At 34.8% G+C, this 26,925-nt stretch overlaps 3 protein-coding genes and 1 non-coding gene across 4 annotated transcripts; 3 read left to right on the top strand and 1 right to left on the bottom strand.

The window, feature by feature from the left end:
- The first annotated feature begins 252 nt into the window (after nt 1-252).
- LOC140810409 (uncharacterized) lies at nt 253-950 on the top strand. Its single transcript, XM_073168274.1, has 2 exons — nt 253-479; nt 609-950. Exons 1-2 carry the CDS (start codon nt 351-353, stop codon nt 948-950), a joined length of 471 nt encoding a protein of 156 aa, XP_073024375.1. The 5' UTR covers nt 253-350.
- Nucleotides 951-1,171: 221 nt separating this feature from the next.
- On the bottom strand, nt 1,172-3,163 carry LOC140805039 (WAT1-related protein At1g25270-like). Its single transcript, XM_073161576.1, has 7 exons — nt 2,825-3,163; nt 2,608-2,667; nt 2,321-2,437; nt 1,952-2,219; nt 1,726-1,880; nt 1,452-1,622; nt 1,172-1,373 (listed from the first exon to the last, which is right to left on the bottom strand). Exons 1-7 carry the CDS (start codon nt 3,022-3,024, stop codon nt 1,172-1,174), a joined length of 1,173 nt encoding a protein of 390 aa, XP_073017677.1. The 5' UTR covers nt 3,025-3,163.
- Nucleotides 3,164-13,778: 10,615 nt separating this feature from the next.
- Nucleotides 13,779-13,851, top strand: TRNAE-CUC (transfer RNA glutamic acid (anticodon CUC)). Its single transcript has one exon. It is a non-coding gene; the product is annotated as a tRNA-Glu (tRNA).
- Nucleotides 13,852-18,589: 4,738 nt separating this feature from the next.
- LOC140822546 (zinc finger CCCH domain-containing protein 44-like) lies at nt 18,590-26,701 on the top strand. Its single transcript, XM_073183341.1, is given in 12 exon segments — nt 18,590-19,318; nt 19,510-19,589; nt 19,808-19,995; nt 20,546-21,701; nt 21,822-21,949; nt 22,536-22,595; nt 22,679-22,729; nt 22,907-22,977; nt 23,709-23,863; nt 24,113-24,187; nt 24,278-24,384; nt 24,386-26,701. Coding segments are annotated over 12 exon segments (4,608 nt in total). The 5' UTR covers nt 18,590-18,908; the 3' UTR covers nt 26,513-26,701.
- Nucleotides 26,702-26,925: the final 224 nt, after the last annotated feature.

Here is a 26,925-nt window from a genome sequence, read left to right as displayed (position 1 = left end):
TATTCTATAAACCGACTGGATTTTGGACTGTGATTCTACATAGTTTATGTTCTTATACCGCAACATCTAATACTATAGTTTACTATATTATAAAGATTCCGGGGACTATTTTCTTGTTTAAATTTTATCTAATATGTTGTGACATGCACTTATTTGAATTAATTATGTTACTATTATAAAATTTTGAATAATAAAATGAAATATAATTTCAAAAGTATAATAAATTATGCATTAAATAAATGAATATGGAAATGAAGGGTTGAACGTGCATAGACATTTCCCTCTATAAATTTCACCTATCCGACTTTCCGACTTTCAGGAACATTTTTGCTGTACTATACTCATAGAATATGGGAGCTTGTGCCAGCAGGTTTCAGGTGTTGAAAGATGGCGCTAACCCTCCGACGCAGCAGATGGTCCCGCCTGCCGGGGATGATTCTTCCAATCGCCTTTCCTTTGACCATTTACTCGAGGTGAAGGTAAAAATCTTATACACATGTATGTATGTATGTATGTATGTATGTATGTATGTATGTATGTATGTGTGTATGTATCGCACTGAATCTGATTACATAGCTGCGTTGAAGTGATTTTGAAAACTTGTTTAGAATGAAGGAGATAAAGTCTCGTCCGAAAGAGAAAGCAAAGCATCCAAACTAGTCAAAAGTCAGGATCAAGTAGAGGGAAACTGCCAAGAAAATGGAAGCCCAAAATCTTTTCAACCAGTTGATGATCCAATGTCGAAGAAAGAAGTCGGGAAAACACCGATTACAGAAGGCCTTATGTGCAAGACTTCGGAGGAAGTGAAAACAGATGATGCAAGAGGAGATAACCAAAGTGAAGAATCCAAAGCGGTTCCGATTAATATAGAACAGAAACCGGTTGAGATAACTGGAAAAGATCTAAATCCCTTAAAGACAGAAAATGTATCCGTCCAAGAAAGAATTTAGGCCATATGCTGTTAGTCTTTTGAGGAACAACTGCATCTTGGTGTGTAATGAGTGTCATTTTTACTTATTTTTCCATTTTGTTTGTATTCTGTTTTGATCACAGATGAAAAACAGTGTACTATTATCGTAATGAAATTCATGTTTATTCGGGATCCGAATGAAATCCCATGATTTGGTGAAAAAATACAATATTGCATTTGATTTATATTTGATTATGAAGATCATACTTTTTCAACAGGTGAAGATGATACTTCTTCCCCTGTGTCACCAGAACTGGATATTCGATTTCTATCAGCTGGCGAAGCGAATTCCAGCGTATGTTCCCCTTTCGTTTTCGGGCAAAATGGAGCCTCGTTCATTTCCTTGGCTTTTCCCCATAGAAGTGAGTACAATCCCACAACAATGAGCACCGATCCTATAATACTAAACAAACAGATTAAGTTACAACCAACACGAAAAAGGTAGCAATTTGTGAATAATTTGGTGGGCTAAATGTAAAACCTTCCCAAATGCAGCTTCTCGTTGAGAACCAGAGATCCTGCAAGCACGACAAATACCAGAGCCAGAGGCTGGAATGAAGATACAAATAGAGGGCCGGCGACAGAGGTCGCCCAAGCTGCTGCAGCGATCATCATCCCCGAGCCAATAATACCCTGTAACCGAATTTGGTTCCTTTAAGCACTAAATAAACGCAATCTAACAGTAGAGATGCATTCAGATGGATTTAGGTAATATAATGCGACAAGAAAACCTGTCCTGGTCTTATAATAGTTACCATATAAGCAGCAGCCAGAAGTCTGAAGTTCCAGCCAAGTTTCCAGTTCGTCCAATTTCTTTCGGTGCACAAGGAATAAATCCAGATATGAAAGCTCCAGTGAGACACGTTATAGCAGTACTTGAATAACACGGGTATATTTTGCTCATTTTTGCCTGCTCATAATAATAATAAATAACAATCCGAGACCAGATTCTATCTTGTCAACACAAATAAACGTCGTTACATGATGAAAGTGAAATGTTGCCTGAATTATCAACCAGGATGCATAAGAAATGCAACTGCACAGAGCCAACAAAGAGCCCAAAACATGATTCTGCCCCAACTTATGATCTGTTGCAGATTCAATATTATGAAGAAAATGAACGTGAGACGACCAAAATGCGATGTCCTTTCCCTTGCAAAGAGTTAAAATCATTGCTCCTCCAATGCCTAATGCAGTTCCTATAATCTTTGCTTTTCCTGCTGATCTTCGAATATCTAACCTCTCTAACCTGTGTAAAATAATAAAAAAAAATTGTTGATTAGGACTTTGTTGGTTGTTCTTTTATGAAAAATATTGGAGTTTTCAGAACATTGTTTAAAGTAAAGGTACCTGAAAATAACAGCCATGACTAATGTTAGAGCCGGAATTAAATTAGACATAGCTACTGCATAGGTTGCAGATGTTAAGACCAAGCTTTCAGCATATAAATTGCTCCCTAATGCTGCACTGTAAATACAAACAAAAAATATATATACAAGAAAAAAAACATTATCTGATTACATTTTTGCATGGTTATTATCATGCATAGGCAAACTCAGCACAGTCAAAAGCAGCTAAATTAGATGATCAAAAAGCCGAAGTATACTCGATTTTTTCAGGAGATTTACCATTCTTACCCAATTGTTCCACAAGCAAAACCTTGGAAAGCTACATTCCAAGTTAATTTAGGTCTTTTCCTGCAGAAGCAAATTAGCAAGAAGATTCAAGACCACACTCAACTTGAACTAAAACAATGGTTCTGACAGGCAATATAAGAAACATTTTTATTATTATTTCACTTCCATGGATTCAATTAAGGCCGATTTCGGGTACATAAACATTGAAGATATTCACCTTTCAAAGATTAAAGCAACCGGAACAATGAAAATGGTGGCGAAAACCAGCCGATAAACGACCAGAATCTTTATCTTCATCCCATCATAAACCGCTAGTTTGTAGAATATACTGACACCCCCGGAAGCTACTTGGCTCAGTATCATTACCATTATGGGCTTTAAAACTTGTACTGCAACACAGCCATTTGATTGATCCATGATCACTTCAAGTTGTCATTCAAGAAAACGAAAAAGGATCGAGCTACTTTAAAAAAACTCGATGTTACAAAGCTTTGTTTCCACCTCCAAACTGGTTCTTGTTAGAGTACATGTTTTAAAATTTCCAAATAATACAAGATAAATAGAGTCTGAGAAGATAAAAGAAATTACCAATTAATGGAAACTTTAGACGTTTAGATGACCATTTACTTGTCCTAGACTTATGTATACATTACTTAAAATGTGCATCAACTTCAAATCACATTCATTTCAAACAATTGTATAGCTACCTGGTGATGTATAATATTCGTCTTCGATGATTGAATCGTGTGCGTAAGTAAATTCCGCTGATGCGTAGATGAAGCAACAAATGGTGTTTCCAGATTTGGATTCAACTTATAAATTATGATTCCTAGAACTGATCAAAAGAACTACAAATGTCTATATAAATGGATGGTTGTGTGATTTCTAGAAAGGCAGCCTACATCTATATATACATATGTAGTATTAAGGACCATATATAAATATTGGAGAAAGAGTGGAAGACAGACTGGATCTTGAAATCATATTTCTTTGGAGATTATTGTAGAAATTTGATAAGAAACATTGGTGAAATTCTACAAAATTGGCTTATAAATTAGAAGTTTGTTAACTTGTCATGTCACCTTAATGCTGTAAATATGGGATAATTATTTTTTTTCTTCCTTATTGTTTATAGCTGTCAAATCCATCTACTTATGAATTTCAGAGATTTTTTTTTTATCTCGGTATTATTTTATTTTTTGTTAAAAACTACCGAGAAAGGGCACGTGTCACTTCCCTAAACGATTGGGTAATTCTCAAAACATTATAATTATATATTTTTTCATCTGTATTATTACGTAGATGCAAGAACTGTAATGCCCGGAAATTTAATCCTAGTAATCTATAATTATTAAAATATAAGTTGATATGATTACGAAAGGATTAATCGGGACACGAAATAAAATTATATTTGAAGGGTGAAATTGTTGGACAGAACTCTCGGCGCCCGAGTGGTAGAAAACAACCGCCCGAGCGCCAATGTTTCTGTAATTCTCGTCGCGGGCAGAAGGTTCGGCGCCCGGACGGTAGAGTTTGACCGCCCGAGCGCCAAGGGTGCATTTGGAAATACCGGGACAGAAAACGCCGCGCCCGAGCGGTAGTTTATCACCGCTCGAGCGCGAGCCATGCAGAAAGAAAAATTGACATTTGGCTTATTGTACGCCGTGAGTATATATATATATATATATATATACAAAACGAATTTATCCTTCAGAATCGTAAGAAAATCGAGAAAAGGTTCTGTGAAGTTGTTGAAAATCCTTACGCCTTTATATTTCAATCCGTCCGTCTGAATTGTAATCCGACTTCGGTACTGTAATCCTATCGACGTAGGCTACACTTTGACGTAAGTTTTGCTACGTTTTGACATGCTTTGAAATTATGCTATTGTCAGAATTTAATAGGATTCATATATGATGTTCTTGACATGTTAGACATCGTAGAATCGAAGTCAGATTAAGAAATAGACTGATTATGGAATTGTTATGAATTTCTGATTATAATCGGTTGATACCGGACAGATTGGAATTGTGGCGGGATTACAGATTGTATGGGATATGAGTTATAGATTGTAACTGTTATCTGGTGAATTGGTATTAACGGGAATACTGAAATTGTACCGTTCACTATGTGAAAAATGACATTTTACTTCGCCAGGCGTTACTTCGGCAAAAATAAATTACGAAGTAATATAGTACCAATAACTTCATTAATAACACAAGCGAAGTAAAATAATATATTTTACTTCGGATGTTTAAAAACACGGGCTTCACTGTATTTTTTTTATATATTTTACTTCGGCATATCAATTTTGATGAAGTAAAAAATAATGAAAATACGACTGAAGTAAAAAGATTAAAACATGCGACGGATTTTTTAAACCGTCGCCAAAATTTAAATCGGCGACGGTTTAATTTAACCCGTCGCTAGTTTTAGCGACGGTCAAATAAAATCCGTCGCATATTTAAAACTAGCGACTGTTTTTTAAAAACGGTCGCTATATTTAGCGACGGTTGTTATTTGACTGTCGCTAAAAGTAGCGACAGGTTAAAGTCAACCGTCGCCGATTAAAAATTTGGCGACGGTTAAAAGAACACCGTCGTCATTTTCAAAAAAATTCCACCCCGGATATATTTCCCTCCATTTTAACCGTCGCCAATTTAAAATGTTGCGACGGTTTTTACTAAAACCGTCGATATTTTCAAAAAAATTCAATCCCGCCTATTTTTCCCTCTATTTTCTTCCACCACTCTCTATAAATACATACAAATTCTCTCCAATTTCTTCCACTTCACTTCACAACAATTAAAATTTTTTCTCACTTACACAATTTTACAACTTCACAACACTTAAAATTTTTATCACTTACACGATTTTACAATTTCACAACACTTAAAATTTTTATTTCTTACACGATTTTACCACTTTACGATACTTAAAATTTTTATCTTTTACACGATTGTACCAATTCATAACACAGATTTATGAAATTTTTTATATTTTACCGCACCAATTCATAACACAGATTTATTAAATTTTTTTTTAATTTACCTAACATATTAGCGACGGAACTCATATGAACCCCGTCGCTACGTAGCGACGGTTTTTGATATAAATTCCGTCGCACACTAGCGACGGTATTTAACATTACTTCTATCTCACAATAGCGACGGTTTTGAACATGAATTCCGTCGCACAATAGCGACGGTTTTGAACATGAATTCCGTCGCTAAATAATAATTAAGAAGAAGTTATATGATATACTACTTCATTATTCACTATAATCGATGAAGTAAAACACATTTATTACTTCGACACCGGTCCAATTCTGGACCGGTTTTTCTCCCAAAACCGGCCAAAAGACTTCGGTATTTTCAATAATACAACTTCGGGTATTATGCGAAGTAAAAGGTATATCTATTACTTCACGTCCATATACTTCGGCACTTAAATACCCTATTAATTCAGATATTATCTGAAGTAAAAAGTCATTTTTGGCATAGTGGTTATACCGTTGATTTTGAATTAAAGCCAGATTGATCAGATTGTTATGATATTGACTGGTATATTGATATGAGATTATTGATATTGTCAGTACCAGACAGATTGTGAGTTCAGGACTTCGACTGAGCCAGAAATCGACGAAGGAAAGGTATAAGTCAATGTGGTATTGGGAGATGGACTTAAGTCGGTTTAGACTTGGGTTTCCCTAAATCACATACTTTACTTTATTGCATTGATATTTGCATTGATTGATGATATACTTGTTTTCTGGAGTTATAGATTACAGGTATTAGACGAGTAGTCTTATGACAGAAGTGCCGTTAGTGGTGGGATCACCACGGGCATATTGCACGATGTCATAAGATGGTTTATTGGCGGATGTGCCAAAGTCTGTCACTGGATGTTTGGCTATCGATGTGGATAGGATGGTGGCTTTTTCTATTACTGTTAATCAGTATTGTATCGATGTGGATAGATTAGTAACTCTTCTATTACTGTTAATCGATGTCATATCGATGTGGATAGAATTAGAGGTGCTTCTATTACTATTAATCGGTACTATATTGATGTGGATAGAATAACAGCTTCCTCTATTACTGGTAATCGATACCGTATCGATGTGAATAGAACTGGAGTCTTTTCTAGCTTCCTCTATTACTGGTAATCGATACCGTATCGATGTGAATAGAACTGGAGTCTTTTCTATTACTGTTGATCGATACCATATCGGCGTGGATAGAACTGGAGTCTTTTCTATCACTGTTAGTCGATATATGCATGCCAACTTCTGGAACCGGGATCCCTAGACTAGGATTGAGTCTAGTCTGAATGATGTAGCTACGAGAATGATTGATAGTTTGATGTTACTTATGTTTCAGAATTTGATACATATATCTGTTACCTGATTACATGCTTTATATTGTTTATATGATTGCATGTTTCATTGATTTATACTGGGATTATATTCTCACCAGAATTATCCGGCTGTTGTCTTGTCTGTATGTGTACTTGACAACAGGTGGGACAGGTTCAGGGTCGAGGAGATGAGAAGAGATCGAGTTAGAGTGAAGACTTCGGACTTTGATCTGAGATAGGGTTTGGACACTTGATATTAGTTGTGAAACCCTAGTTTGAATAAATGTGTTGTAATACAGGACTTGTAATTTATATATTGATATGTATATATGTTTTAATTTCACTACGTTCCGCATTTTTTAAAAAAAAAAAAAATTAGACCCTGGTTATAATTGATTAATTAGTCCCAAAGATGATTAAGAACTTGATTAGCGTCCGGGTCCCCACAAGAACCATTTTGGTACCCTTTCCATTACTTTTCAACGATAAATTAAAATTATGGACCAAAAGCTTCAATAATTTATAAATCGATGAATTTTTTTTTTCACATGACAAATACAAAGGATCGTAACAATTTGGACCTCAGACAACATGGACGAATGAAATATTAAAAAAGTGCGAGGGTTGTCACATAATTAGAAGAAAATAGTTTTCCATTTTATAAATAACGTTATTTTTCGAATTTTAAAATTTATATTAGCTTTTTTCCGGGGATGATTAATTTTTTCGTTCATATTATTTGGATGTAAAGCTATTTTAAGTCCTCCTTATTTTGAAAATGTCAAAAACATCCCTCAATTTATTGATAATTAGCAATTAAAAGCACATACAAGGCTACAACTATTTCCCGAAATCAGTTACTTCTTTCAACATAATAATTAACACAATATCCAATAGTAATGGAAATTAGAAAATAAGCAATTTATTGATGCTGCCAAGTCTGTAAGCGTAATTCAGGTTATAATTCTCACATCATAAGCTACAATCAAACATCCATAGATATTTTTAGTTCTTTTCTGGCAACTTAGTAACTGTAACCAGTGATGGAGTCAGAAATATGATTCTATCTGAGTTATAATTTTAAACTCTAAAATCTTTTTATATTTTAAATTGTTCTACCCGAACTAATATCATATTATTCTAAAATTATACAAAATTTACATATAATTTTTTTTAAATAAGAAATTGGGTCACCCGGACTTTGTGTATGTGGCTCCGCCACTGACTGTAACCCTTAACAAACATTCCTGTCTTGGCTTCCTCCGAGTCTCCTTCGGCGATGTATTTGCCAAGCTGAGCCAGAGAATTAGCTTTTGCTCTAACAAGTAACGTGTCCTGCGCCGCCTTGACATTATCAGGCCTTCCTCCCCATGTGTTCAGGCATGTCTTTTGAAGGGCTCGTGCATATGACAACGATACGTGCCACGGGTTAGGACCTTGGTTGCGTTCAAGTTAAGTGTCGCCTCCACTTCTGATTGCCCACCAGACAAAAACTGTCCACGAGAATACACATTTCATTCAGTGAACTACATTCCTCTACATTAGTCCATGCAACGGGATTTCATACTATTTCATATTCAACTTACTTTACGAGAACAGTTAACACAAATTGATAGAAGGGTCTATTCTTATGTCTCCCACAATCCGAGATGAGATTGTATGTCTCAAGGATCTTACTAATAATACTAGATAGATACAGAATTTTAGAGTTCTTGCCATGATTCCTGGGACAGCAGGAGGGACTCTTCTTTTCAAGAGTTTTAGAGTGTAATCGGCGACCTCTTGCGGTGTGGCTTTATCCTTACTTTCGGCTCCGGGAGTAACCATACTAGGCTTCAAAAGAATGCCTTCAAACAAGACATTGTTCTCGGCGAGGTAGAAGTACACCTCGGCCCACACTTTTAAGGCAACTTCAAATTAAGGTTCTTTCGATCCCGTGATCTCCATCAAGTTGTATCTCGGGCTTGACTATAGGAACCAAACTGGCATCCTGAAAGGTTGAAATCAGGTAAATATGCCATATGGGACTCAGGAATAGTTCAAGAATCCGATTGAATAAAGTCGAATGTGGAACAGGTGTAGAAACATAATTTTGGTTTGAGAAAAAGCTTTAATATTTGGTATAAGAGGTAATGTACATCTGTCTTGAATATATTTGTTCTTCATTTTTCAGAAACGATCATATCGTGAACTCTTCAAAAAAGTTTATTTTTTAAAGTTTGTGTAAAAAGCTTGAAGATCGGATATTATAATATTAAAAAATTTACCTGAGATTTTTTTTTCAGTATATCTCGTGGGAAATCTTGAAAATGATAATTTGTTTTTGAATTTTGATATGAAATAAGAAAAAATGGAAGCATGAATTGAGGGTCGAATGTGGACAGAGAATTCCGCTAAAAATAAGAAATTGATTGCAGAAAATTTTGGGAAAGAAGCTTGAATTTTAAAACTATCGGCTAAAGGTAGAAGATGATGAATCTTTGTATATGTATTTGATTTAGAGACCACGCGAAGCCTTCAATCTCATTTATTGAGATGAAGAATTGGTTTAAAAAATGACATTCAACCAACTTAATTTAATTGGCAGCATGTATGGAAAATAGTACGATATTTCGAAACATTATAGTTGCTCTGTATAAAATTTAGGTATTTAAATGGTTGCTTATCTTTTTTGGAAAGTACTGATTGTGTCATTAAATAATCTAAAGTATTAAGTAAAGCCAAAATTTTGCCCACTCAACCGTATAATTTTAAATAATTAAGGTTTAATCACAATACTCTTAATTATGCAAATTATACAATAAGTAGAGTTGGATCACATGAATGATATTTATTATGTAACAACAAAATGTATTTCTAGTAAACTGTGTAATTTTAAATAATTAAGGTTTAGTCACAGCTTCTTAGCAATATTATGCATTTAGTGGGTTGGGAATAAACGTGATAAACATTTATTAAGTGCTTAAATATTTAATATTTGTGATTTAATGTCTTAGTGGTTTTTATAATTTAAATTTATGAAAGAATAGCCACAACATCTTTAATTGAATTAAAATTATACATTAATTTTTTAATCACATTTAGTTGTAACAAACATAAATAATATAAAATTATTCATCATTTTGGTAATACTTGGAGATGAATAATTATGAAGAATAAATATTTATGCAAAAAGAAATCAAGATCTTAGTGATTCGTATGATTTTAATTAATTGAAAAGTATTTGTAACATCTTTGATTAAATTAAAAGTACAAATAAATTATGAGGATCACATATGGATAAGATATATAAATTGTAATTAATTATGTTTGGATAGTGAAATTTATCCACGTGAAATTTTGTTATGTTATAGGATACAATATTGAATTATTTTCTTCGTTTACCCACCATGATGAAGAATGAAATATAATTTAATAGTTATAGCATTAAGTTTATGATTCTAGTTGAATTAAAAATTTAGCTCACAGAAAATTTTTATGTCAATGATTCATATTACATCATGATTTATAATATTAAAACATGATATATATGATTGATTGCTACATTTGATAGCATTAGCATGTATTAAATAATTTTGCAATATATTGTTATGTAAATTACTCTGATATTAGATTCAAAGCTATAACTGTAAGGTGTGGAAATAGAAGATTATTCTCATACATGCTTAATGAACATTAATTTACTATCAATAAAGATGAACCACTTTTCATTAATAAAACCAATTATTAGTGTGATGATCTTTATGAAAAGTGGGAGAGATTTAATAGTTTCTCATATAGTTTCATAAAAAGATCAATATTTCTGCTGAGATTGGGGGTTCAACCGAATAATATGATAGTGTTCATACAATCACAAACACATTAATTATATATTGTAGCAAGCCTCACATTAGTGTTATTTAAAGTTTGATAATGTTATCTCCATTTAGTTTTGTCGAGAACATTATGAGCCATTGTGAATGCCAGAAAGTTAGTGGAAGAAGAATTTTTAGGGAAATTATTAGAGTAATATAAATATTGACCACTAGAAAGCCGCAAAATTTTATGAGGTATCTTCATGGTACTAAAGTTTTATATGCTTATGTATAGACGAATTGACAATTTGAAAGTGATTCGCCACTTCCACCATAGAGTCTAAATGCATCATTTATTTTGAAGCACTATTATATGTTGTATTTTAAGGAGTTTCATTTGGGCTTAGAATTCTGAATTTTACGTCCAAACCATTAAGATTATATTGCGTCAATTCAGTTGTAGTCCTTGTGACTAACACGACAGTCAAATTAAGTATGTCGACATAAAATATATTAGTCATTGAAGAACGTGTTAAGCAAAATAAAGTAGTCATTGAACATGTTATCACTTAATTGATGATCCTTGACCTAAACGCATGTAAATTAAGATGTTTAAGGATCATATAGTAATTAATGATATATTTGATTCATAAAAGATTTCATGGTATATACATTTAGTTTTGATTTTTGAAATTCATTGATATTTCTCATATTCAGTTACATACATATTCAGTTATCTTGAGAAAATATCAATAAAGTTAGACATCGAATAAAAATATGGTTTATTCATTAAGTTATATAGTTTTGAGAGATATAGTGCATTGTGGTACATGAGAGATAATACTCGCTTCTAGAAAACTTATCTTCATTATTTATGTATTTTATTTTCTCCTACTTGAATGTCGAATTATATATGGGTCAAACGAGAGAATGGAACAAAGATTTGAAGTCGACAAATCAAATCGTATAATGACCCATACAAAACTAATAAAGAAGAGGAAACAAAATTGAGCATCCGTCAGTAGCTTCAATTTTGGATGGAATATGCATGTGTTGTATCAACTTTAGACTTTTGAGACATATATACACATTTCTTTTTGACATCCCAGCTTTCAATCTCACTCATCCGGAAGAATTTTGAGTCATGCATACGTATTTCTTTTTGACATTTTTTCGCTCTCAATCTCCACAAAAAGTCATACAAGAACCAAAAGGACATTAGTGGACATTGATATGTTTATGTCGATTTCAACCACAATTTTTATATATTAGGCTATATATATATATATAATAACAATCTTGTGACATCTATTTGACAAGGTATGTGTATCTACCGAGCAGTAAGAAAGCAGTTGAGGTTATTATATTACAATATTTCTGGACAGAAGATCCAATAAATTGAAAATGATATTGGTCAAACATTCATTTCAAATGGTGTCCCAAACACTACAAAAAAAAAAACGGGAACCGTCGCTAAAACCGTCGCTAATCCCTAAGGCGACGGTTGTAACAACGGTCAGTCTACCCGTGACCTGATGCTGCGTCGCCAAAAAAAAGTCACGGTTTAAAACTCCCGTCGTTATATAGCAACGGTTTTTATGAAGAACACCGTCTCTATATTTGCGACGGTTTTGAGAACCGTCGCGAATATAGCGACGGTGTTTATATAAACACCGTCGCTACTTTAAGCGTCGGTTTTTTAATAAACCGTCGCTATATTAAGCCACGGTCCTAAAAAATCCGTCGCTATATTAATCGGCGGTTTTTTAAAAAAACCGCTGCTTAATTAGCGACGGTGTTTATCGATAAAATTCGTATACAAAAACTACTGAATAGTTTGGGAACGAAATATCGTACCGAAAAATTTCTGTAAAAAAACTACTAAAAAATTTTCTGTTAAACAAAAACTTTAATACCTAATTTGAGCGAAGACATGTAGTTTTACGTAACGGAATATTGCACCGACGAAGAAATCTACAAAATAAATACGAGAAAATGTTAGTACAAAACAAAAAAATCGAAACTTTGAAAAAATAGATAAAGTTTCGCTACTACCGTGAACAATCGTTAAGAAAATTTTCGCGAACCTTCGTATATATAGAATTATAGCGACGGTTTTTGGAAAAAACCGTCGCTATATAGCCACGGTTACATTAAAACCGTTGCTATATAGCGACGGTTTTAGAAATACCGTCGCCGATCCAGATCGGCGACGGATTTTGCATAACCTCTGCTGATCTAGATTGGCGACGGGTTTTGTGGTCCCGTCGCTAGTATAGCGAGGGTTTTTCTTTAACGTCGCTATATAGCGACGACTGTGGCAAAACAGTCGCTTATTAAATTAAGCGACGGTTTTTACACGGTCGCTATATAGCGACGGGTTTTAATAAAACCGTCGTCTGTTTAATTGAGCGACGGTTTATGAAAATTTGTCGCTATATTAGCGACGGTTTGATACAAGACCGTCGCTTTTGTTTTACCCGTTGAACAAAATAGCGACGGGTGTGTGGAACAGTCGCAATAATAGCGACCGTTTTTTAGAAACCGTGGCTATATAGCGACGGGTTTTATAAAACCGTGGCTATTATAGCGACGGTATTATAAAACCGTTGCTATAATTTAAAAGGCGACGGTTTATATAAAAACCGTCGCTATATAGCAACGGAAAATAAAAACCGTCGCGAAATTAGCGACGGTTTTTATAAAATCGTCGCTAATCTTTCCGTTTTTTTGTAGTGAAAACTATTTTGCGTAATTGCCCGAGTTGGAAGAGATTTTCCAATAAGAAGTGAATTCGCAAGCGATGCGAATCCTAGTACATAACAAAATTCTGGAAAATTTGAGGCAGCTAACAAAATTCTAGAGAAGTAGCTGCATTTTTCACCGGTGCTGCACATTGAAATTGAAGAGATCGAGATTATTTTAAAAACATAGACTCGAAACTCCTCACCATTTTAACTTGGCCTGTTTAAATTTTACACATATCTAAAGCAAGTTAGTGTAAGTCATAATCACAACTCCGTTGTAGTCTAGTTGGTTAGGATACTCGGCTCTCACCCGAGAGACCCGGGTTCAAGTCCCGGCAACGGAAGTTAAATTTTTCCGACAGTAAGTACTTCGGGCCCGGCAATTGTTAAGGCCCAGAAATCTTTGCCTCTTTTATTATAGAGTCCAGAATTATAATTGACCCATTACTTTTACCTATATTTCTGACAAATTATATTGTGTGGTCCAAATGATGGAGCCCACAAAATAAGGGCCCATCTTCCGACCCACATTTATACCTTGTGAGAATTTTTTTTTAAAAATACTTACTCTGTGTATTTAAAAAAAAGTACCTCAATTTTGAAAAATATTTGCATTTTAGCAAAAGAATATCGTTTTTAAAAAATAAATTTAGCGCGAATTTCAGAAATTAAAATGTCCACTCTATTTATTCAGACGTGTCTTTTGAAATTTTTAAAAGAAAACAAACAAACTTCAGTGTTGAAACAAATAAAGAAAAAGCATATTTTGTTGTAAAAGTGGTAAAGATAGAGGAACGCGTGTTGGATTATGGAGGATCTATAAAAGCAAACTCAATAGTCAATACTAAACGTCCTAACTAATATCCACGGTTGCATTGGTCAGCTGAGGTAATAAATATCCGAGAACGATTGAAACGTGATATTTTAAGATAATATATTATTTAAAATTTTGAATTGCATTATCAATTTGTCATAGATTGTTAGGTTTTTTGGTAAATCGGCAAAACTTTAATAAGTTGACTCTGTTTTTATTTAATGCAGTTATGCACGCTTTTCACTTTTATGATATTGAATAGGTTTCTTGTGAGACGATCTCACGAATCTTTATATGTGAGACAGATCAACCCTATTGATATTCATAATAAAAAGTAATACTCTTAGCATAAAAAGTAATAATTTTTCATGGATAACCCAAATAAGAGATCTATCTCACAAAATACGACCATAAAACCATCTTACACAAGTTCTTGAATATAATATTTCACTATATTAAAACAGGAGCACTCTATATTAAATAGAAATGATATAATTATTAATTTTATTATGTATTGTCACACAATTTGTGGTAAAAAAATGTAGTGTTCTGGTAATTTTTCTTTAATATTTTACCACATTTAGTGTTCACGGGTTGTATTTGTGAGACGGATCTCTTATTTAGGTCATCCATGAAAAAATATTATTTTTTATGCTATGAATATTACTTTTTATTGTGAATATGAATAGGGCTGACCTATATCACAGATTAAGATCTGTAAAATGGTCGGTCACTCAATTATTTAAGATCCAAATACATATCCGTAGACCATTTTTCTTTGGTCGATTTCGTTGACCTTAGCCTCAACAATTTATTGTTAAATGTATATTAATTAAAGTACAATAATGTCCTTTTAGCCATATTTTACTATTTCTTATTGGGTTTCATTAACGTATTTTTAATAATATATATATATTAATGTCTATTTGTTAGCTTGACAAAGGGACATCTTTTTTTAGTCCACCAAAGCCAAAAACTCAACATCAGAGTTTGAAAATTAAATATATATTTTTTCTTTTTAAAAAATAAGCTATTATCATCCATTTTCTATTTTATTTTAGTATATAATAGATGTTCTAATAATATATCATCTGTCTTAAATTTACAAGATTCTTTTCAATTTTCTTTGTTCCAAGTATATAGTACAGTTTTTACGTTTAATATTTTTTTTTTTGTCACGGATTTTTTTTTGTTAGACGGGTCAACCACATCCATGTTCACAATAAAAAATAATATTTTTGAGATTAAAAATGAATTTTCATATGTAGCTCAAATAAGATATTAGTCTCACGAAATTAACTCGTTAGACAATCTCATGTGATTTTTGTATTCTTTCACTTGTACTTAACCATGAAGATAGTATTGAAAAAAATTAGTGAAAGCATTTTAAATGACCAAGACATAAATTACACTTTGAAAAATATGATTATCTGGTCACAAATTATATATTACAAAAGAGTAGAACGACAAAATGATTTTAAATTAATTATCAAGATTTCCGAAACTTCATTACTTTGGTCAAAACTATCGATTTCAAATTATATATGTTAGCTTAGTTTCCAAGTATTAACAAGTGAATTACTATATGAATTGTGTCAATAATCAAATTGACCATCCCTTAATTAATTCGATAATATAAACAATATCTCCGCTTAATTAATCTATTTTACTTTACCCGTACATTCAACACTTTGACCAAAAATTTCCACTTTTCTTCTTAGTATTTCCATCGTGTGGGACTAATAATTGTTTTAGTGCGCCGAACTTTACGTCGAGCGAAACTAGTAATTTTGCATGAGATAAGATTTTTACGCAAAGTTTTTAAAATTCAAAATTTTACAAAAGATAAAGAATTTCGACTTTGTGATAAAGTAGCGAGAAGCTAGAGAAAAAATGGAAGAAGATGATGAGATGTACGAAAATTATCAATACGCGCACCATAATAAAATTTACGTAACAAATATTTTGTAAAAGTAAAACTGTAAAAAAAAAAAAATCGTGTGAGTGACCAACAAAAGAGTTTAATGAAACACTAATTTTTATCAATGTGAGCATCAGACATCTTTATAGTGTTTACTTATCATGTGATTATGTTTAAATTAAAGTAAACAACAAAAAAGTGTAAAAATTAATGTTTAGATTTTGGTCCTATAAAAATTTTGACATAACCAAGACGTATGAGAAACGAATATATAATACGGTAGCACCCAATACATGATGTTATAACATATGATATTGTAATAAGTAATATCATAGCATGATATAATGTCATACATAATACCACATATAGCAACTTAAAAACATGTTTATTCAGTTTTACAGTGCAACAAATCATCGCGACAAAATGAAACATGCAAAACTTTCTAAGTTGACTACAAATACACGAGACATTTCCCAACAAAATGTTCAAGTCGGCTACAAATACACGAAACATAACAAACTCAAAAACGACTCCTCTACAGGGGTGGAGCCAAAGGCTCTTGTACTCGGGTTAAGCCCGGATGGCCTAATTTTTTTTAAAAAAAATTATGTGTAAATTTTATATAATTTTGGAATAATATAATATTAGGCTCGGATAGATCAATTTAATATATTAAAAAATTATAAAATTTAAAATTTTAGTCTGAGCGGAACCATATTTCTGACTCCGCTCTTGCTGCTCTTCTAGTTGATGCATCACCTCGTACATCTGAGCCTCCTGCATGTATATATCACCTGCAATGGTCACACACAAAACCACAATAGTTTTCAAAACAAGAATGATTATTCTAGTACGATAAGCCATATATTTTTACGATTTGTACATAAATATTTCATGTACTAGAATATCGTACTAGTTTATCTCCATTTATTAAAACCCTAGGCTAGATTTGAAAATCCTCCACATACTTCGACTAAACTAGTTACTACATGAAAATGTGTGAAATAAAAGCTCAAATTTGACAAATTTTCCGTTTTATATATAAAAGAAATGTTATATTAGAGTGACATGTGTCTGTTTTTTCTCCCTAAATCCCATAAACATCATTCTACTTTTTGTTTAACACGTTGCAACAATAGAAAAAAAAAATACATAATGATTTCGCCATAAATATATGTTCATCCGGATTTATTAAAACCCTATGCTAGGTTTAAAAACTCTACACCATGCTTCGACTAAACTAGCTAGCTAGTTACTACATGAAAAAGTTTTAAATAAAAGCTGGAATTTGATAAATTTTCCATATAAATAAAAGGTTACACCAGAGTGATATGTATCTATTTCATATATATCATAAATATCATGTTATTTTCTGTTTAATCCGTCGCGATCGTTATTTAAAATCTAATACGACAAAATATTAATACATAATGATTTCACAACAAACATATATTTATCCGGATTATTAAAACCATAGACTACGTTTAAAAATCTACTCCTTGCCTTGACTATACTAGTTACTCCGATCGATTGATCAGCATTAGTCACTACTTATATTGACACATCTGGTTGATTCGAATTGTAGTTAGAATCTCAAATATAAATAATTGATATCATATTATAAAAATGAAAAGGTTTACTGTATATGAATGCTTGAATTTTGATATATATATTTTTAAAATAAATGGTTACACTAGATTTATGCGCATAAAATTTTCTTGGTAAATCCCAGAATTATCATTCTATGTTGAGTAGCTCTCTCGTGAGACGGTCTAATGAATATTTATCTGTGAGACAGGTCAATCCCATCGATATTCACAATAAAAATTTATAATATTCTTAGCATAAAAAGTACTTTTTCATGGATGACCCTAATAAAAGATCTGTCTCATAAAATACGACATCTGAGACTGTGTCACACAAGTTTTTACCTTCTATGTTATGTATTGTCTGTTACCATAACTATTTCAAAAACCTCCGATCGATTCGACGTCATCTATTACTCATGTCAACACATCTGGTTAATTCAAATCATGTTATAGTTTGAAACTTTAATATGGTTCGTTTATATCAAATCATATAGTAGTAACATGAAAAGGGATTTAGCTCTCGTTGTAGCCCATAAATGGCTGGAGAGGTCCAAGTTCCCACTTCTCCGCATGGTGGCTGGCTGCTACAGCAGCCTTCTAAGAGTGCTAAAAAGTAAAGAAAAGGCAACACAACGCAATTTCAGGGACCCCACAGCCCCGATTCACGTGTTCCCCAATTCTTTACCGCGTTTCGGTGTTTGACTCCTGCAACTCATTCGCCCCACATGTATGTAATGTTATTGCATCCGACACTTGATGGGCTGCGAGTGGGAGCCCCCCATTTTTACACTAAAATCCACTCGTCGCCGAAATTATTTGTTTATTGTTTTTTTTATTTGACAGCAAAATTAATTTTTTTTTCTTCGTTACAGATTATTGCAGATGAAAAAGGACTGAGCACATCCCTAACCCTTCTGGCCTTTTGCCAATCTTATATCTCTACCGTCTTTTTTTCTTTGTTTCTCGAGTTGGGTATCTCGATTCTGGCCAAAAAGAGGTGCCGTGATCGATGATCTTTTGTGGGTTCAGCTGGAGGTGGATTTCTTGGTGGTGATTTCTGGGTTTTGTTAGGTTTTTATGGAGAACATAGAGACCCTGTTAGCTGCGGTAGCTCAGACTCAAGGATTCAGCGATGATGAAGATGATGTTTCCCTTGGACGTAAGGTAGGGGTGGAGGTTTCGGTGTCTTTGCCGGAGATTCGGCGAGATTCCGGCGCGTCTCAGTTGACTGATGTCCCGACGGCGGTGGGTGGATGTTCGGATCCGCCCACGGTGGTGAATCATGTACCTACGTCGGAAATTCCGGTTGTGCCGACGAACGTGGTGGTGATCGGTGCCGCGGATAAGAGGAAGAAAAGAGGGCGACCACCGAAGGGGCAACTGGCGGAGAGGCCTCCTCCTCCTAAGCGGAAGAAACAGGAGGATGAGGAGGAAGATGTTTGCTTTATCTGTTTCGATGGGGGTTCTCTGGTGCTTTGCGATCGCAAGTGAGTTTCATTCGTATTTGAACAATTCTAGCAATTTTTCAAATAATACTTTTTAGTCGTTTTATATTATTTTTTCTTGATTGAAGAAAATGTCTTTCCTGTCATCTTTATATCATGTGAAAAAGTTCTTTGAGAATGTTAAGTTGGGACCTTTGCTGTCTATTGCATTGAGTCTCTATTTTACTGCACAGGGGCTGTCCGAAAGCATATCATCCAGCGTGCATTAAGAGGGATGAAGCCTTTTTCCGCTCGAAAGCCAAGTGGAATTGTGGTATGTCTCTTTTTCTTTGTTCTCGTATGTCATCGCTTGTTGATGTCACATTTCTGTTGAATTCTCAATTTTGGAGTTTATTCTGTATTTTTGGCTTGTTTTGTGGCTTTATATTTGGATTAATTGTACTTGACACAGTTTTTGATTGTCTGTGATTATGCATTTCATTGATTTCTTTCTCTGCCCTTGCTAAGTTCTTATGGTGCTCATATTTTCAGGTTGGCACATATGTAGCACATGTCAGAAGCCTTCTCACTACATGTGCTACACTTGCACCTATTCATTGTGCAAGGGATGTGCTAGAGACACAGACTACTTGTCTGTGAGAGGCAACAAAGGATTTTGCACAATTTGCCTGAAGACAATCATGCTGATTGAGAATAAAGACCAGGCAAATGAAGATGCGGTATGCACACTTTTCATTTGAAACATTATCAAGTTTCAACAATTGCTTCTCCTAATTCACGTGCTTTTATTGTGCATCCCAATTCCCCGTGCTGCTATTGTGCAAGTTTATAGTCATTTCTGTTATATTTAATATTTATAAATCATAGATATACCGTTGGCGCCATATTTGCCATCATTCACATTTATTGTAGATTTAAGAGAGCGTATCTTTGAATAACTTTTTTTCTTTAAAGATATTCATACTTTTTAAAGTATTCGCCACATACTAATTGTTGTAATAGGATCTGTTGTGTTATTTTATTTTTCGATATCTAGAATATAGAGATCGAGCTGGTTTTGGAGTTGTATAACTTTAACCTTGTTAGATTCAAAACACCCTATAATTAATGAGAGAATGGATTTTTAGCATACTGTCAAGATTACGTGTTCTGTTACAGTTGCAACGATTTGGGACTACTGACTATGACATTAAATATAAATAGCATACCTATGGACACATTTGAAGTTATAGCTTATGCTAACTACCCTTCTGAAATTAATATATACAGGTTCAAGTGGATTTTGATGACAAAACGAGCTGGGAGTATCTCTTCAAGGTGTACTGGACGTGCTTGAAAGACAAGTTATCATTAACACTGGGCGAACTCACACAAGCTAAAAGCCCTTGGAATGGTGCACATGCAGTGGCTTCCAAGCCTCGATTAATTAACGCGCATCATTCTTCCCATGATGGAAATGCTATATCTTACATGAGTTCCGCACATTCGGAATTGCGTAAACCCCGTGAAGAGATGAGTTTGTTGCAAAATAATCAGCTAAGCTTGGTCGCATCAAGTATCCAGAACCAAGTGGAGAAACTAAACGGTGACGAAGGGGAAAGTGTTGTAGGTACTGGTAAGCTTAACATGAGCAAAGATACAAACAAGACAGGATTTGACAAGAACACTGACAGACCAAGTACTGGTGAAGTTTCTGGCTCTGAGAACGCCTTTGACCAGGTGGTGATGGAGAAAAATAAAAACAATCAAGGCAATGGCGGAGATACAGATAACCCAGACATTGGAAAAGAAGCAGACAAGCAAAGACACAAAGATATTGAGTTACCGGAAATTGTGAAAAACACTGAATGGGCATCTAGAGAGCTCTTGGAGTTTGTGGGGCACATGAAAAACGGTGATATAACTCTTCTGTCGCAGTTCGATGTGCAGACGCTATTGCTTGACTATGTAAAGAAAAACAATCTTCGGGATCCTCGTCAGAAAGGCCAAATTATTTGCGATCATATGCTAAAAAATCTGTTTGGAAAGCCTCGTGTTGGTCACATCGAAATGCTACAGCTTCTTGAATATCACTTTCTTACAAAGGAGGATTGTCCAAGTTCTTTTATTCCAGCCGGATTTGTTGGTTCGACTGCAAGCGAATTAGAGGTTGATGGAAACACTTATAGTTCGTTGATAACAACTAACAATAAAAAGCGAAAAACCCGTGAAAAAAGTGAGGATGGAACACCGCTAAATAAGTTAAATGAATATGCTGCAATTGACGTTCACAACATTAACTTGATCTGTTTACGACGTAATTTACTGGAGAATCTAATTGAAGATAGGGACAACTTCCATGATAAGGTCGTTGGCTCAATTGTGAGAATCAGAATATCGGCTTGTGATCAGAAGCAAGATATTTATAGGCTTGTTCAAGTTGTAGGTATGAATGAATCTATAATTTCATGCTTTAGCCTGTCTGTTTTCTGTTTGAGCGTATTTTACCTGCTTAGATGCACATTAAAATTTCCTGAATCTGTTTGTATTTATCTTTGGAGTTCAGGTACTAGTAAGGTGGCTGAACCATATAAAATCGGTGATAAAACAACAGATACCATGCTTGAAGTTTTAAACTTAAACAAGAAAGAGGTTGTATCATTGGATGCTATTTCAAATGCAGCTGTCACTGAGGTAAATCGAGACACTGTATTCAGGAACTTCTCAAATATATCTTAGGTTACTTTTTTACGTAGCTGCTTCTTAAATCTGACAAATCTTATTTGCCATATCTTTTTTAATATATAAATGATAAATCAGAGAGTATAATGTTTCTGGATTCCTATTTCTGATTTATCTCTAAAAGGACTTGGTGTCGTCCATTGTTAATGATGCGGATACAAAATTGCTTTAGTTTGTTATCATTCATAATGAATCAGTCCAGTAGATATCTCTTAATCTTGCTGTGAAGACTGAAATCTGAATCAATCTTTTATTCAAGATCACAGTGTTGGTGAAAATGTCAATATTTCTACTGCAGTACTCATGTCTCAATTAGCATACTGTGTAAAGTCACCAGTATGAGTATATTCCATATTTAAATTGGGTTTGCAATGATTATATTGATGACACTTATATTTTCTGATTAATCCTGTATGCCTCTAGGCAATGCCAAATAGACTTATTTCTTGAGCCATCGAGACTTTTGAACTGTCCTTCCATGTTTGTCTTTTTTAAACATTTACGTTTCAATTTCATAGTTTATTTTTTTGGATTTCAGGATGAATGCAGACGGTTACGCCAAAGCATTAGATGTGGGCTTGTGAAACAGTTCACTGTCGTAAGTGTAGTTCCTGATGTTCTTTAGAGTTCGTCCTAAAACAATTTATATCTTTGGTTTCCAATAATTTTAATTAACTGTAGGGTGAGGTGCAAAAGAAAGCAATGGAACTCCAACAAGTCAGGCTCAATGACGTGAGTCTGTTGATATATTTTGCCCAACTTGAAGTTGGTGCACGACCTTTGCGTGATTTTCCTGAAATACTTGAGTTCTTGCGTTTAAAAAAAGAAAAGAACTTCCTTTTTTTTATTTCCATTTTCCGGAGTTTCTTGGTTTCATTAGTTATGATTCTGGTTTTTATCAAAATGTAGTTGCTGGAGGCTGAAATATTGCGGCTAAATCATCTTCGAGATCGAGCTAGCGAGAAGGGACATAAGAAGGAATATCCTTTTTTTAGTATTTCGTCATTAGACTTTGTGGTTAACCTAAAGTAGTGAGTGCCATCATACAGGTTGAGTCATTAGAGAGTCTTTCTTTTCACAATCTGGACCAATTATTGAATTCTCTATTTAACCTTAATTGTGAAAATGAATCGGCATTGAAAAAGTGTAGAATATGCCTAGTGTTTTTTTTTTTTGAAACTAGCTGATATGGTAGCCCTAGAGAATGTAATTTCAAGAATTAAGAAAAATAAAGACTGTTTAAGCCACATGTCTTTTAATCGTTTCTATATTTTCACCGATAAGTATTCTATATTCCAACTATGAACCAACTATTTAAAATTTTTAAGATGGTTTATCTGAGAAACATTCTGTCAGTCTATTGTTCAGCTGAGCTGGATACGTTGGCTTATTGCATTGTTGAAGATTGTGTGTCGGTGATGACAATGTTATTTATGATAGTCCCTGTTGGCCATTACTTATGATAAAGATATTTTGATTGGGAACTCGGGGTTTTCAGCAGCATGATCTCCCTTTTTTTGTGTGTGTTTATTAACATAGTTTTATAACATATTTGTCCATCTCATATTTGGTTTCCTGGTTCAAGTTCTTTCAATACCTATATAACAAAATTAGATTGGAATTTGTTCATTTTCTTTATTTTTCTCTATATATCTTGCATGACTATGATGACAACTAGTGCATTTTCGTGGAGTCCCTTGACTAATTTCACTCTCAGAGAATATGTTCACAAATTACAGCTGCTAAAGTCACCTGAGGAGCGACAGCGCAGAATTGCTGAAATTCCAGTTGTACACGATGATCCAAAAATGAGTCCAGCATATGAATCAGAGGAAGATGTCAGAAGTGCTGATAACTCTAGAAAAGGTAAATTCTCTATGTTGCTGCTTCTTTCCAACAGTTATTTTATTTCGATGAAAACATTTTTCTCGAAATATGCTATTTCGAGCGCTGGAGATCTTGAAGTTTTGACCCTTCCTTCGCTTGCCATGCCAGAAACCATTTTATTTTTAACTCTTGAATACAAGGGAGGTGGGCCAACAATAGTTTTACTTCAGAAAATTTTATCTCGTTAGAAAAGGTTCAGTACTCCATTACACTGATCATATCATGCAGATGCAGATGAATTGAGGCCAAAATCCTCTAAATTTACAGGAAATGGACGGAATCCTATTTCTCCTGATAAAAAAGGTGAGAGTAAAGATGACATATTGATAGGTTACTGAAAACTCTCATTCCTGGTAAATTTAATCTGAAATCTTTTTGGTACGTCTTTTCCAGGGAAAAGAGAGGGGTCTATCCAGATGCAGGATAAAGTGATAGAAAGAGTAGATACAAATGGATCACATAGTTCAGATATACGTATGAATCAAGTCAACGTTGCTAATTCAGGCAACTATCGGTATGGATGTTCAAGCCATGCTTAGGTCCATTGGATTGGATACTTCTACTACCAGCCACTCCGTGGGAAACTCGCCACCTGCTAGTAATATTGAAACAGAGAAATTGTGGCATTATCGTGATCCTAATGGTAAAATTCAAGGACCATTTGCCATGTTGCAGCTGCGGAAGTGGAATACAACTGGTCTATTTCCACATGATATGAGGATATGGACAAATCACGAGCAATACGACTCGTTACTTCTTACCGATGCTTTGAACAGGCAATTCCATGGCGCATCAGACCTTCCGTACAACCTTTCGACAGAGTCGCCGGATCTGGGGGCTACTGGGGGTGACCGAGTTGTAAATGGGACCGTTAGTGATAGTAACCAAACTGGGATGGCTTTGTATGATAATTCAAATGTTTTGTCTGGAAACACCATCGGATCTGTAAGGGAAGATGCCTCTGGTACTTCCCATCCACAAGCCTGGGATTTTCTCAAGGATAATAATTCTAGTGCAGATATTGTCCAAGTACGCAGTTCCCATCCCTCATGTGCAGCTCTTCCAGATCGAAGCCAAGATCCACGCAATGGGGAAAATACTTCAAGTGGGATAAATAAAAAACAGATAACTAGTGGTCTCGAGTTTGAAAATCAGTATAACAATAGGTGCCAAGCAGGTCAGTCTTCTGAAGAAAACACGGGGACTCTACCTGGTGATTTGAGCTCAATGGAATTAGAATCCACTTCTGCACCTGTATCCAAGTCAATGGAGTCGATCAAACAGGATCGGAGTACAAATGTACCAAATCTGCCTTGTGTCGCACCAAAGACCATTGACAAGCTTGGGGTAGTTGAGACTGCTGAAGTGCAGCAATCTGTATATTTAGATGTTCCCATGCAAAACCATAGTATCCTTGAGCTATTAAGTCCTACGCCAAGGTCTAACAATGAAGATCAGGCCACCGGAACCAAGCAATATGATTTTATAAATTTTATTGTGCCAAATGCAGGCCCTAGCTGGAGCAGTTCTTCTGGTCCAGTTGGGGGTAATTTGCAGCTTCCTGAAGCAGCTGATGATTGGTGTGGATATTCCCCTGCATCGGCAAAACCATCTGGGCAAGAATGGCACTCTGGTCTCCTCTCTCCATCTTCATTGAAACCGCTGGAGGTCACAAGTGATAATGTTACTGCCACCACTTCAAATAATGGCCAAATTACTCATGCTTCTCCGCCAAATGTACCTAATTGGCTTGCAATGTTTAACGAACCTATTGAGTTTGATGCTTTGGGTGAGGAATCAGTATCAGATTTATTGGCTGAAGTTGATGCTATGGAATCACAAGGTGGTTTCCCTTCTCCTACTTCAGCCATGAAGTTTGCAAAAGAGTTGATTCAAGATTGTAAAGATGATTGCTTTAGCTCGATCGAGTTCAGTCATTTACATGATCCCGGAAAAAATGATGCCTTGAGCTCCACAGGAGATAGACAATTGGCTTGCCAGCCTTCTCTCCCATGCAAACCAGCTGTAGAATCATCTTTTATCGATGGTCTAGATTCTTTTCGGAGGTCAAGTGTTCATTCATCAGCAAGCAGTGAGGGAGAAACTAATGCCCCGGTTTACCCCGGTGAAGGTGGATCAGAATTCCACCCTCCTGCTTCAGTCAACACTAGTCAAGATATGGTTGGTGCAACTATGGTTCTTGGTACAGGATCAGAGTCCAACGAACCTGGTTGGGGAACGGTGCAGGGTAACATTAATCTAGTAACAGTGCAGGGTAATGTGAATCTTGTCTTGGGAGGACCAACTCAGGGGATGACAAACCTCAGTTGGGGGACCAACCCAGGGTCAGGTTGGGGAAATCCAGGCGTAAATCTGAGTCCAGTTAATGGGAACCTACCGTGGGATGGTCAGCGCATGTACAGTAGCCCCCGAGAGTGGGGATATCAAGGTGGTGAACCAGGTGGATTTGGTAGAGGCAGGCCTCAGTGGGGAAGGCAACAGTATGGTGGTAGTAGTGGCGGAGGAGGAGGATATTCCAGGCCACCACCAAAAGGGCAGCGGGTATGTAAATTTTATGAGAGCGGTCGTTGCAAGAAAGGAGCATTCTGCGACTATCTACACCCCTGATGATGGTTTGGTTCTCCCAACATTTTGTACTGTATTGTTAACAGTCTAGAGTTAATCATGTATGAGTAGTGTACTACAATTCAACTGAATTTATTGGATACATATATATATTTATGATTAATAATCGGATGTTAAATTGGATGTGTTTTTTTGTTCGTGGAAGAACTTGAAGCTGTGAATTTTTTGGTCTCTAATCCTGAGCAACTTGTATTACATTCAATGTATTGGCATTGATGTGAATCTTATTCAATCTTGTAATAATAAAAATAAGTTTCAGTCCTTTTTAGGTTTTGGTTTTGTTTTTGTTTTTGTTTTTTTTAGGGCACGCTTCTTCAAAAGACTGGAGAGTTCCTCTTCTAAAAAAAACTCTTTGTTAGAATGTTAATTATAGATCCTAATCACTATAAAATTAC

Source organism: Primulina eburnea, chromosome 1, assembly GCF_022965805.1.
Source record: "Primulina eburnea isolate SZY01 chromosome 1, ASM2296580v1, whole genome shotgun sequence".
Taxonomy (NCBI): Eukaryota; Viridiplantae; Streptophyta; class Magnoliopsida; order Lamiales; family Gesneriaceae; genus Primulina; species Primulina eburnea.
Note: the sequence above shows the minus strand (reverse complement) of the source record. Positions and strands in the feature narration are given on the sequence as shown.

Coding starts and splice junctions, on each gene's coding strand:
- LOC140810409 (XM_073168274.1), top strand. CDS start 351: ATGGGAGCTTGTGCCAGCAGGTTTCAGGTGTTGAAAGATGGCGCTAAC. Junction 480..608: donor ACCATTTACTCGAGGTGAAG/GTAAAAATCTTA, acceptor AAACTTGTTTAG/AATGAAGGAGATAAAGTCTC.
- LOC140805039 (XM_073161576.1), bottom strand. CDS start 3,024: ATGGATCAATCAAATGGCTGTGTTGCAGTACAAGTTTTAAAGCCCATA. Junction 2,668..2,824: donor GTTGCTTTAATCTTTGAAAG/GTGAATATCTTC, acceptor TTGCTTCTGCAG/GAAAAGACCTAAATTAACTT. Junction 2,438..2,607: donor TTTGCTTGTGGAACAATTGG/GTAAGAATGGTA, acceptor TTGTATTTACAG/TGCAGCATTAGGGAGCAATT.